This window comes from Canis lupus, chromosome 3 (assembly GCF_048164855.1).
Source record: "Canis lupus baileyi chromosome 3, mCanLup2.hap1, whole genome shotgun sequence".
Classification (NCBI taxonomy): Eukaryota; Metazoa; Chordata; class Mammalia; order Carnivora; family Canidae; genus Canis; species Canis lupus.
In genome coordinates, this window is record NC_132840.1 from 60,198,628 (window position 1) to 60,211,525 (window position 12,898).

Here is a 12,898-nt window from a genome sequence, read left to right on the forward strand (position 1 = left end):
CTAAAGAAAGATCTGAAAAATATATATTCAATAAGAAATGCTAAAATGAGTTTTCTAATGACATAAATGCATTAATATCTTATAGGGCAATAAAATATAATGTTTGGGGTTGTCTCTTCCAGGCAGAAATCAGTTATATTTCTAATAGGTAACATTTATTTGCATTGTTGTCAAAAGAAACAATGCATTAGTGCCATTTTTTATACTATTTCTGTCCTTCTGGATTTATAAAATAGCCTGGTTGATGCAAAATCAAAGGTGCTCATTCTCGTAAAATCAGCTATTCTCCAGAAGATCTGCTAGACAAATGTCCAGCACTTTATTGGAAAGACACTTGTAACTTCCAAGTACTGGATGTTTTTTTCCTGACATTAGCAAGAGAGCACTATTACATTTTCCAAGGCAAAGTGATATTCCCTGGACTGGATGTACAAGGAATCCATGTGACAGATTAAAGACCTTTCCACTGAAAGGTCAAGTGAAAGTACAAAGTAGTACAGAGCAGAGTGCCAGAAGGGTCTATTTTGATTTTTTTCCACTTTATGATTTTGAGAGGCAGAATTTTGTGGTGGTTAAGAACAGATTCTAGAGTCAAACTGACTGGCTTTGAATTGCAGCTCCAGAGCTGTGTGACCTTGGGCAAAACTTTACCTCTCACTGTCTTGGTTTTCTCATCTGAAAAATGAGGGTAGCATTGCCTCATGCTTGCAATGAAACTTAAGTGGGCTCTGTGTGTGTGCACACATGTGTGTGCACGTGTGTGTGTGCACTTATCACTTAGAACAGTGCCTGGCACATGGTTAATGCTGTAAGGATTTGTTAAACAAAATGTAAAGATAGAACACAAATGGAGATAGAGGGACAAAGGATTCCCTTGTAAATCTTTGGAGACATTTCTCACTAGCACTGATGAGAATGAGAAGGGCATACTCTTTCTTGGCTTTTATTCTAATGCAGTCATCATTTAGGAGAAACAGCTTTCCTCCAAATAACCGAAGGCCAAAGACAATTCAACCCAGATACCACTGTTTTCTTTTGATGCTAATCCTGTGGGGAACTTTCTTCTTTTGAAGAATGTCCAGCATGCAGTGTCCTGTGGGAAAATAACATTTCTTCTCAGAACAACTTGACCCTATACCTGGCAAAGACAAAGCCAGGACTATTAAACTGAAGAAGCACATATTTGGGAATGGTTCTAAGCTATGAAGGACAGAAAACTCCATTCCCATCTAGAATCTTCCTGATCCTCATACTTTCTGAACTCAGTTCATGCTATTAATCAAAAATGATTAATGTCAGTCAGCAATTTCTGCAAATAAATTGAAAACTACAAACATTCCAGAAACCCATATCATCTTTTTTTTAAAGATTTTTTAGAATTTATTCAAGAGCATGCATGAGAGGGGGGCGGGGGAGAGAGAGAGAGCGCGCGCGCGCGCGCGCGCGAGCCCAGGGAGGGGCAGATGGAGAGGGAGAATCTGATGCAGATTCCCTACTGACACAGAGCCTGAACACCTGATTCTGAGATCATGACCTGAGCCAAAACCAAGGGTCCATTGCTCAACCCACAGAGCCACCCATATCATCATAATTGGAGCTTTAACACATGTATGTACAATCCAGAAAATAAGGAAAATGTGTGTCAGGGCAGAGAAGAAACCTGGTAAAGGCAGTCCAAGCTACCAGCATGATGTGCTCATCATGTATCATTTTTTTCTCAATAAATCAATGAGGTGGCCACCACTACTGCTTTTTCCTAAAGTTAGGGATTTAATGTCTCATCAAGGTCACACAGCAATTAATTATGTGGCCCACATTGTGAGGCCCAAGCTGCAATGGAAATTACATGGGAACGGGAAGTTCCCATTACAGTTCTCCTCCTCTCCAGGCTCATGATCATAGGCTGGGCATGCTCCTCTGGGGCACATGTGGTCTGGAGAATGCTTTCTTGACTCAAGACTAGGGATTTAGTGGTGTTCAATGAGTAGCCAAGCAAATACAACTTCTTCCCACTTGCCTTATTACATAATTCACCACTTATGTAGAGGCTTGTTTTACTTAGGAGTAGGTTCAGAACTGTTTTTGAAATGGACATTGTTATTCAGGAAAAAATTCTCAGGAACCAAATATTTTCTTTCAAATTTTTATTTGAGCAAAGGAAAAATATATATACTTTATATAAGATTTAGAAAAATCAACACTGATAACAGAATAAAATAACATTATGACCATAATTATATAATTTACTTATATGTTACATTAATTGTCATTTTCTGGTGTATTATGTTTGTATTTCAAAAGAATTAAAATTATATACTTGCTGAAAGATTTGATGGCCACAGAAACTAATCATTTCTTAATGGTAGTTAAGGCAAAGAAATAATGATAATTTCTCAGTTTTGAGATGTTTAAGGACCAAAATATTCTGTTGCCCCTTGAAAAAGTGTCTGTTTTCAAGCCTAATAGTTGAATCAAGTAAAAATTGACAATGATGATTTTCAAAATTAAAAAACCTTACATATAGTATAGTGACAGTATAGGAATATATATATATATATATATATATATATATATATATATATATATTCTCCAATGTACTCTTCAAAGTATATATGTGATAATTTATCTATGGCCTATGGATTTTACCTTATTTCATGACACATGTCACTGTTCATGTAAACTGGGCACATAGCAAGTATGCAATAATTAAACTGAAGTGAATTGACCAACATCACTATACCATTCCTAACAACCTGACATGATACTTTGTTTCGGCTTTTTGGTGATACGATGGGATATGACATCATATTCAAATATGTCAGGTCCTTGGAAGAAATAGTAGTGTCCTAAAAATAAAAACATATTGAATAGTTTAATTCTTCACTTGCATTTCTTAAAAAAAAAAAAAAAACACAGATCTGTGCTTTTGTAGATTATCTATATTAGACCAAATTTTAAAGATGATCTATATTAGACATTTGAGAATATAAACGTTAGGCCCCTGCACTCAGTATCCTGCCTCAGGATATCTATTTACTGCCCAAACATTTCACCACTAAATATCTTCATTAATTTAATTGAGAAGATTGGTCTTAAAAGCTGACTATTAAGATGTGACCATTTTTGAAAAGTCACACTCAAGGTGGAGAACTCAAAGTGGGAGGGAAGAAATTGGAGCCAGGTGGGGCACATAGAGGCCTTGATGGAGAAGTAAGAAAGACATGGCAATGGGAATAAAAACAAAATGCTTTGGCCCAACCAACAGTTTGCTTCGGCTGACCTTGCCTGAAGATATTCTCAACACAAATGCCAACATTCTCAAGTTTTTCTTATCTCACCCTTAGACCTAGTCCACATGAGCCCATGCAGTGTGGGAGGGGCTACAAGGAAGGTACAAAATGTAAGGCATAAAAAAGTATGTGAGGCCAGCTTGCCTAAGTCTTGCCATACACTCTCTCACAGATGCTGTGCAGCTTGACATGGTCAGACATTCCAGAGACTCAAGATGCATGGAATCATATGCTCCCACCAGCTAGACCACCCTAGAAATAAACTGTGTACACCACTCATTCTTTGAGCCCACCTATTCTAACCCTAGCAGACTATGAATTTTCCCTCAGGGGCCCTATGGAGAACTGTTGGGTCCTGTTCTGTTCTGATTTGGGTCCCCATTCTCTGACTTTGAAGGCTTTATAATCTTCAGAGTTTTAAAAAGGGATTTCCAGTATCTCCATGGCTTCCTGATCTACTTACTGTTATAATAGTAGACTGCATCAACTGTAGGTTTAACTCCTGGGAAGTATTTGGTAATCAATTTGGGATAACCAGGGTCCATGAATTGTGTCTTCTCATCGTACCTGAGCAAAGAAATAATCAGTAGGACCTCCATCAAAAACTGTATTTCATGATGAGAAGTTTGATATTTTATGACACAAACCACAAGACCTACCTATTCTCTCTTGAAAGGCTTTTCCTGAAAAGGCAACTTCAGTTGCACTGAGAAGAAAACCAAGGACCTAAACAGTCTAGTGATTTATTCCATGTCCCTACAGGACTCAGACTCTAGGTCAGGAACTTTCTGGTCAGGAACCTGAGTTCTGGTCAGGAACTTTCTCCATTGCTGTACAATGCCTCCACCCGTGCCTGGTCCTGCCTTGTAGAGCCCAACTGTCAAATTTCCTATAGGTGAAGACCTTACAGGATTTGCTGCCACTCAGAAGATGGTTACCTCATTTTGTCTCCTTGGGTCAAGTGGTTCTAAAAAGTATCTGAAGAGTACACTCCTCAGACTGTATGAATCCTGGGTCTCATTTGTCTAAGCCACTGTTCTCCAATGTACTTCTACTGTGATTAATGACGTGACATTTTACTTAAAGTGTTCCTTTAAAAAAACACATTATGTGTTATCTCATATCAGAATCCCAAAATTTAGGGAAGAGAAGTAGGATGACAGTAATAGTCCAGATCTATGCTCCCTTGATACCTCTCCTAGGAAGGTCAGGGATCCTTGGGAATTTACACAGAAAACCTACCTACTGAAAACCCCATTCCCTGCCTGTTTCATGAATTTTAGGAGTCACCATACCAATCATTAAAGCTCACCTCCAAAACTGATCATCTACAAAGAAGTAGGTCTTATAGAGAAGTGGGTTAAAAACAGCTGCATCAATTTTTTTCACAGAGTCAGGAAAGCCCAAAGAATGTATGTTCTTGGGATAGTGTGGCTGTGGTCTCAAATTGCTAATTAACCAGTACTTATCATCTGTGAAGAGAAAGAGAAAGCATGCACTGGAATCATACAAAAAGAGTAATGGAAATACTGACTCACTACAAACAACATAATTCTGTACCCATAGTTCCAAAACATATTGCTCCTTGTTCTTGAACATGGTTTATATCCAATGGTTCTGTATTTTTTCATATCACGATCTTATATTGGACAAACTTTTCCTGAAATCTTTACACATTACCTAGGTATTTAAGCTATTTTTTAGCTCATAGTTCAGACTTTCCATTAATTAAATCTGGAGGGCTTTTCTCTATGTTTATAAAAATTAGTATTTCCTTCATTTATTCTCTTCCATAAACTTGACTCAGTAGCAAACTAAACATTAGAGTTACCTTTAAAAAGAAAAACTTGATTTCTGGCTCCAATTTCATAAGCAGCTTGAATGCCAGATGGTAAGGTTGGCCACAAAGAAGAAATTAAAGTAACACTGTTCTTTGGACTCTCTGGATGCCTCCACCACAAGAATCTGATGAAAAACATTTAACACATGTTAAAAATCACTATAGACTCAAGAACCACCAATGTTCGTTCACTGGGAAAGATTGTGAAATGGCTTAATGTTTTTATCCAATGTCTTTACATCCTGCTCCATGGATATCTTGATAGGAGCACCACAAGGAATGGATCTTAATAGATTCTTTTGTAATAACACTGATTTTAATAGGCGAGCCACCATATGGAAATACCCTGACACTTGAAATCAAGAGATCTGGGTTCTAAACTATACCTACAATTCCTTCACCAGTTTATAAAAGAATTTATTTATCTCAAATGTCTCAGTTTTTGAATCTCAAAAATGAAGAATAATGAGACTAAAGATCAATGACAAGAAGAAAACTGGAAAAAAACCCACAAGCATGGAGGCTGAATAATGTGCTGCTAAACAATCAATGAAGAAATGAAGAAATCAAAAAAGAAATAAAAATAACTTAAGACATATGAAAATGAAAACACAACACTCTAAAATCTTGGGTCTACTATAAAAAAGTTCTAAGAGGGAAGTTCATAGTGACATAGGACTACCTCAAAAAATAAGATAAATCTCAAATACATAATCTTTTTAAAAAGATTTTATCTATCTATTTGACAGAGAGAGAGTGAATGCAAGAGTAGGGGGAGTGGCAGAGGGAATAGAGATGTAGTCTCCCTACTGAGCAGGGAGCCCAACATGGGGCTCAAACCCAGGATTCCAGAATCATGACCCAAACTGAAGGCAGACACCCAACTGAGCCATCCAGGAGCCCCTCAAATAAATAATCTAAACTTACAGCTGAGGAAACTAGAAAAAGAACAAAGGTCGAAGTTAAAAGAAGGAAATAATAAAGATTGGAGTGGAAATAATTTGAAAAAAAAAGACTAAAAAAATATTTTCAAAATTGGTGAAGCTAAGAGTTTGTTATTTCAAAAGATAAACAAGATTGGTAAGCCTTTATCCAGATTCATCAAGAAATTTGAGAGAGGACTCAAATAAATAAATTCATAAATACAAAAGAAGTTACAATTGATTTCACAGAAATACAAAGGATCATAGAAGACTACGACTACAATTACATGTGAATAAATTGGACAACCAAAACAAGTGGATATAAATTCCCCAAATCATGCAATCTTCTAAGACTGAATCATGAAGAAATAGAAAATTTGAACAGACCCATTATTAGAAATGAAATTGAATCAGTAATCAAAAACTCCCAGCAAATAAAAATCTAAGACCAGTTTCACAGGTGAATTCTACCGAATAAAAAAGACTTAATCTTTACTCTTCTCAAATTATTCAAGAAGAACAAGAAGAAGAAGAAGAAGAAGAGTTCCCAAACTCATTCTATAAGGCCAGCATTATCCTGATACCAAAACCAGACAAAGACACCACAAAAGAAATTATAGGTCAATATCCCTGACGGACATGGATGCAGAAATCCTCAACAAAATATTGGCAAACCAAATTCAATGATACATTAAAAGGATCATATACCACTATCAAGGAGGAGTTTATTCTAGGGATGCAAGGGTGGTTCAATATCCACAAATCATTGCAGTATACCACCTTAACAAAATGAAGGATAAAAATTATGATTATTTTAATAGACACAGAACAAGAATTTGACAAAATTTATCATCCATTCATGATAAAAAAAACTCTCATTAAAATTATTATAGAGGGACCACACTTCAACATAATGAAGACCAGGTATGGCAAACCCACCACTAACTTCATACTCAATGGTGAAAAGCTGAAGGCTTTTCCTTTAAGATCAGGAACAAGACAAGGAAGTCTACCCTTGCCACTTTTATGGAATCTACTGTCAGAAGTCCTAGCCACAGTAATCAGATGAGAAAAGAATAAAAGGCATCCAAATTGGAAAGGTAAAAGCAAAACTGTTGCTATTTGCCGATGGAATGGTACTATAATTAGAAAACCCTAAAGACTCCACCAAAAAACTAGTGAACTAAGTAAAGATGCAGGATATAAAATCAATATACAAATCTGTTGTATTTCTATACATTAATATCAAACTATCTGAAGAAATTAATAAAACAATCCCATTTATAATTGCATCAGAAAAATAAAATATCTAGAAATGAATTTTACCAAGGAGGTGGACAACCTGGACTTCGAAAACTATAAGGCGCTGATGAAAGAAACTAAAGAAGACACAAATAAATGGAAATATACATGCTCATGGACTGCAAGAAGCAACATTGTTAGAATATCCATACTATCCAAATCAATTTTCAGATTCAGTGTAATCCCTATCAAAATACCAATAGGATTTTTTTTTTTTTTTTACAGAACTGGAACAAAGAATCCTAAAATTTGTATGGCCCAGGAAAGATTCCAAAGCAATCTTGAGAAAGAACAAAGCTGGAGGTAATATGCTCCCAGATTTCAAACTTTACTACACAGCTAAATTAATCAAAACAGTATGGTATTAGCAGAACAACAGTCACATAGATCAACAGAAAAGAATAAAAAGCCCAGAAATAAACTCAAACTTAAATGGTCAGCTAATTTATGACAAAGGATCTGAGAACAGGGAAAAGACATCTCTTCAATAAATGGTATTGGGGAAACTGGAGAGCTACATGCAGAAGAATCCATTTGGACCACTTTCTTACACCATACACAAGAATAAACTCAAAATGAATTAGAGATTAAAATGTAGAAACCTGAAACCATTACATTTCTAGAAGAAAATATGGGCAGTGAGCTCTCTGACACTGGCTTCAGAGATTAGGCTGCCACCACCAGCTGTGCACACAGCATACACGTGTGCACCACAAAGGGGACCACAGGAGTCTTCTAGCTTCTGCTCTGCTAAAGGTCAAATACAAAAGCTTTGATGAGCAAATGTTCCCAGACCCCTGGTTGCTGGGACTACCCCTCAGGAGGGTCACAGGCACCTCCCCTATCCTAAGCCCTTGGCCCCAGCCATCTCCCTACAAACCAAGGCAGGCAGCTGCCCTGACCAGCAGAGCTCAGCCCTGCTTCCACTTCTGTCTTGCCTCATCCAAAAATTGGCTAAACTGGGGGACTTCAGGACTGGATCATATTCCCCTCCTCTGATGACCTCTCTTTCTGGGGTCCCCATCATTGCCGTTCCATGGGGGAGGCACATGCATCCCAGCAAATATGAGCAGCGTAGCCTTGGTCACAATTGAGAGGGCAGATCTAAATGTAAGCCTGAATTTTTTTTTTAAGAACAGCATTAAATGTCTCTTTCTAAAAAAGAAAGAAAGAAAGAAGAAAGAAAGAAAGAAAGAAAGAAAGAAAGAAAGAAAGAAAGAAAGAAAGAAAGAAAGAAAGAAAGAAAGAAAGAAAGGAGGGAGGGAGGGAGGGAGGGAGGGAGGGAAGGAAGGAAGGAAGGAAGGAAAGAAGGAAGGAAGGAAGGAAGGAAGGAAGGGAGGAAGGGAGAAAGAAAAAAACAGATGTGGTATGAAACAGTCCCCAGTGACTCAGAGGACCTGGAACTTAATATGGCCTTATATTTGGGTTTAGTAAAGGATGGTTGGTAAAAACTTTTCCATATCCACTGAAGCCCAATCAAGAGTAAAAGCAGAAAGGAGTGGAAATGATGTAGAACATTGGAAAATTTCTTTTCTTTCCTTTTCTTTTCTTTTCTTTTCTTTTCTTTTCTTTTCTTTTCTTTTCTTTTCTTTTTTCTTTTTCTTTCTTTTTTTCTTTTCTTTCTTTCTTTCTTTCTTTCTTTCTTTCTTTCTTTCTTTCTTTCTTTCTTTTTCTTTTTTCTTTCTTATCCATCCCCTCAGACAAGGACAACAAAAGCAAAAATAAACAAGTGGGAGGGACTACATCAAACTATAAAGCTCTGTACAGCAAAGGAAACCATGAACAAAATGAAAAGGCAAACACTCTAATGGAAGAAGATATTTGCAAGAGATATATCTAATAAAAGATTCACATCCAAAATATATAAGGAACTCATACAACTCAATATTTTAAAAAAATCAAACAATCTGACAAAAAATAGGCAGACAACCTGCATAGATATTTTTCCAGAGAAGACATACAGCCAATAGATGAATGAAAAATGCTCAATATCACTAACGATCAGGAAATGCATATCAAAACCATAAGAAGAGATCACCTGACACCTGTTGGAATGGCTAGGATAAAAAAAAAAAGAAATAGCAAGTGTTGGTGAGGATGTGGAAAGAAGGAAACCCTTGTGCACTGTTGGTGGGAATGCAAACTGGTGCAGCCACTTGTGAAAAACCATATGGAGGTTCCTCAAGAAGTCAATTATAGAAATACCATATGATCCAGCAATTCCACTTCTAGGTACCCATCCAAAGCAAACAAAACACTAGCTGGGAAAGACATATGTACCCTATGCTCATTGGAGCATTATTTACAATACCCAACATACGGTTACAATGTAAATGTCCATCAACAGATGAATGGATAAAGAAGATGTGGTAATAAAGAATGGAATCTTGCCATAGTGACAACATGGATGGACCTAGAGCATATTACGCTAAGTGCAATAAGTCAGAGAAAGAAATTTCATAGATTTCACTTAAATGAGAAATGTAAAAAAAACAAAACCCAAAAAACAAATGAACAAACAACAGAACAGACTCATAGAGAACAAACTGATGGTTATCAGCAAGAAGAAGATGGGAGGATAGACAAAATAAGTGAAAAGGATTAAGAAGTACAAACTTCAGTTGTGTAGTAAGACACAGGCATGTAATATACAGCACAGAGAATATAGTCAGTAATGTTGTAACAACTCTGTATGGTGACAGATGGAGCTGGACTCATTTTGGTGACTCCTTCATAATATATATAAATATCAAATTACTGTGCTGTACACCTGAAACAATATTGCATGTCAATTATTCTTCAATCTAAAAAATGGAGAATATTTGTCGCATATACCAAATACTAATCTTCTCCATGCCTCTCCAATATTTGTTTCAATCTGTGCTCTAAGTTATCCTGGAATTCCTTTCTCTATAATCAAGAACCATCAAGACTTTTAAATAGGTACTGTCTCACCTGCAGTCCTAGACGACCATTTTTACCTGTGATTAAAGTAGTCTGGCTTTACTTCCTGCCTGGTCTTTCCTCACCCCAGATTCTTTTTGCAAATCCATTTTTTTAACCTATCAGCCTTCTTATCAAACACAAATATAATCACACCACCCTCTCCCTTTGAAACCTTCAGGCTGTCTACTTCCTATAGAAGTGAGTCCCAGTCTCTCCTTAATTTTCATTTACTTCATTTTCCATCATCTCCCACCAATCTCTGACAAAACATTCTAAAAATCCTAGGACAGAGCCTTTAATATTGGTTAGATATGAAGATGATTTTACCTGTCTTTAAAGAAAAATATTTTATTTCCTACTGTAGTAACAGCATCAAAACTCAAATTGGAGTCACAGTTGGCTGATTCTGTACCATCTGTATTTGATGAGAATTGGTGTTTTTCTGGACCTCCTGAAAATACATTTCAAGAAGCATGAGGGGAAAAAATATGCATTTTAACTGCTACAGGGAAGAACCATTCTTTTTAAAACATTCTGTTAAAAAAATAAATAAAAAATAAAACATTCAGTTTTCTGGATGAAAAATGCATAAAAAGCAATTTATGCTTCCTATCACACTCACAGGAAGCATACAATAAAGATCTTTCTCCCTCATGGTCTCAATGTCACGTCATGGAGGAGAAAAATCTGATCACTCTAGTTTTCCTGTTCCAGGCAGATTATTTCTCTGCATGCCTTCTTCAAAGACAATGGTGTACTGGACAGAAAGACCAAATCTGAGACCGGAAGGCTCAGATTCTGCCCCTGTCATGGGATTAGCATACTGGGTCTCCTGTGCTTTTCTGCAAAATGAAGGTAATATATGTGCTACCTCCCTCATAGGGTTTTCTTGAGGCTCAAGACAAAAGACAGAGGTTACTGTTTTATTCAAATATAGTTACTATGAGACTCTTCATAAGAGTATCTTTGTAAGGCAAAACAGTAAAGAAATTCAACTCACCATAGAGAGATTGAATGCCGTGTATATCATCAGCAGAGAGGTGAAAGGTGTTGGGGTTAACATAACTGTAAGTAGGGAACATGATGGCTTTTGGATCACTGGAATGGCCAAGACCCAAGGAATGACCAAGCTCGTGGACAGCAACCAGGAACAAGTTTGTGCCTAAGAGGAAACCAACCAGAAGGGGAAAAGAGCAGTGAAATATGTCTGCATCCAGAGAACAATTATATAACTGAAATCTGATACAGTGAAAAGGAACCCATTTGGGAATACTTATCTCCTTTCCCTCTGACCCAGGCTTTTCAATGTCAGCACTGCCTACATTATAGGCCAAATAATTCCTTGTGGTTAGGGCTCTCCAGGTGTTTAGAAATCTCTGGGCTCACCACTTAAATTCAAGTAGCAAACCCCTCCAGTTTTGACAACCAAAAATGTCTCCAAATGTTGTCAAATGTCCTACTGTGGACAAAAAGGATCTCAGCACCAGCAGATACCTGACACATATTCTGTTGTGGACATTTCCAGAATAATTTGTAGCTCTGTTTAATTGTTCTCATTGTTCCACATCATTTCTGCTCCTTTCTGCTTTTACTCTTTTTTTTTTTTTCTGCTTTTACTCTTGATTGGGCTTCAGTGGATATGGAAAAGTTTTTGCCAACCATCTTTTACTAAACCCAGATATAAGGCCATATTAAGTTCCAGGTCTGTGTCACAGCACGTCTGTTCCGTATGTGACTTGAAAGGAAGCTACTGCGCTCTCTCTTTCCAAATGAGGACACAGTATCAGCAAGATTAATGGACCAAACTAAGTGCTTGAACCAAGGTTCAAATCTAAATTTCTTGGCTCAAAAGCTCATTCTTTTACTGTAAATGATTCAAAATGAAATCAAAGTCTATGCTTATGTTGCAGACATATTTATATCTCCAATTACAGTCACACCTGTTCTTTTTTTTCCTGTATGTTCTAGAGAATGTACCTTTGTAGGTAACAGAAAGGGGTTTATATCAAATTTCTCAGTTTTGAGAAGATTTGAATAGCTCCTGACTGCTATTTTATTTACCTATGTTCTAGTCCAACACCTTCATTTTTGTCTTTTCCTATGGCAAAACCAAAGCTCAGAAAAGCTGACTTTCCCAGGGTCACACCCCACTCAGCTGTGGGGGCTGGTCCTGAGCTACTCTCCAGCACCAGGTGTGAACAATGAGAGAACACTTCTCCTGGGGTGGGGGTTGGGTGTGCTTTAGGAACACAGATCCTCTGAGCATTTCTTCTAACCCAGGGGCTCAGCAGCTAACTCACAGAGAATGAGAAAGAAGCAAAGAAGCAAAGACTCACTCTCTGCACTCTGCCTAAAACTGGGGAAAGTAGGCAAAACCTATTACAATTTGACCTAAATCTGAATTTCTCCTACTTTCAATTCCCATAATGCCTTATATCAGAATCATGGGTTTCTGCATGTGATCTATTTCCCACTAGATTGTGTGCTCTTCCATGGGGGACTGTGTCCTCTTTATCTTTGTAACCAAACAGCACCCCTATCTGATGTTGTGATAGAAACTCAGCAACCACTGAAAGAACTGTTCATTTAATTTACCG

At 37.2% G+C, this 12,898-nt stretch overlaps 1 protein-coding gene across 2 annotated transcripts in view; it reads right to left on the reverse strand.

The window, feature by feature from the left end:
• Positions 1 to 2,129: 2,129 nt before the first annotated feature.
• The window catches only part of MMP12 (matrix metallopeptidase 12), a 39,496-nt gene continuing 28,727 nt past the window's right edge, over positions 2,130 to 12,898 (reverse strand). The window contains exons 6-11 of one of the 2 annotated variants that reach the window (XM_072812276.1): positions 11,302 to 11,463; positions 10,629 to 10,752; positions 5,122 to 5,255; positions 4,603 to 4,762; positions 3,754 to 3,857; positions 2,130 to 2,846 (exon numbers count right to left, since the gene is read on the reverse strand). In XM_072812276.1, the coding sequence (XP_072668377.1) occupies positions 2,746 to 2,846; positions 3,754 to 3,857; positions 4,603 to 4,762; positions 5,122 to 5,255; positions 10,629 to 10,752; positions 11,302 to 11,463 (785 nt within the window). In that variant the 3' untranslated portion in view covers positions 2,130 to 2,745. The remainder of the gene's footprint in view (positions 2,847 to 3,753; positions 3,858 to 4,602; positions 4,763 to 5,121; positions 5,256 to 10,628; positions 10,753 to 11,301; positions 11,464 to 12,898) is intronic. The other variant, XM_072812266.1, reaches the window with a different exon arrangement.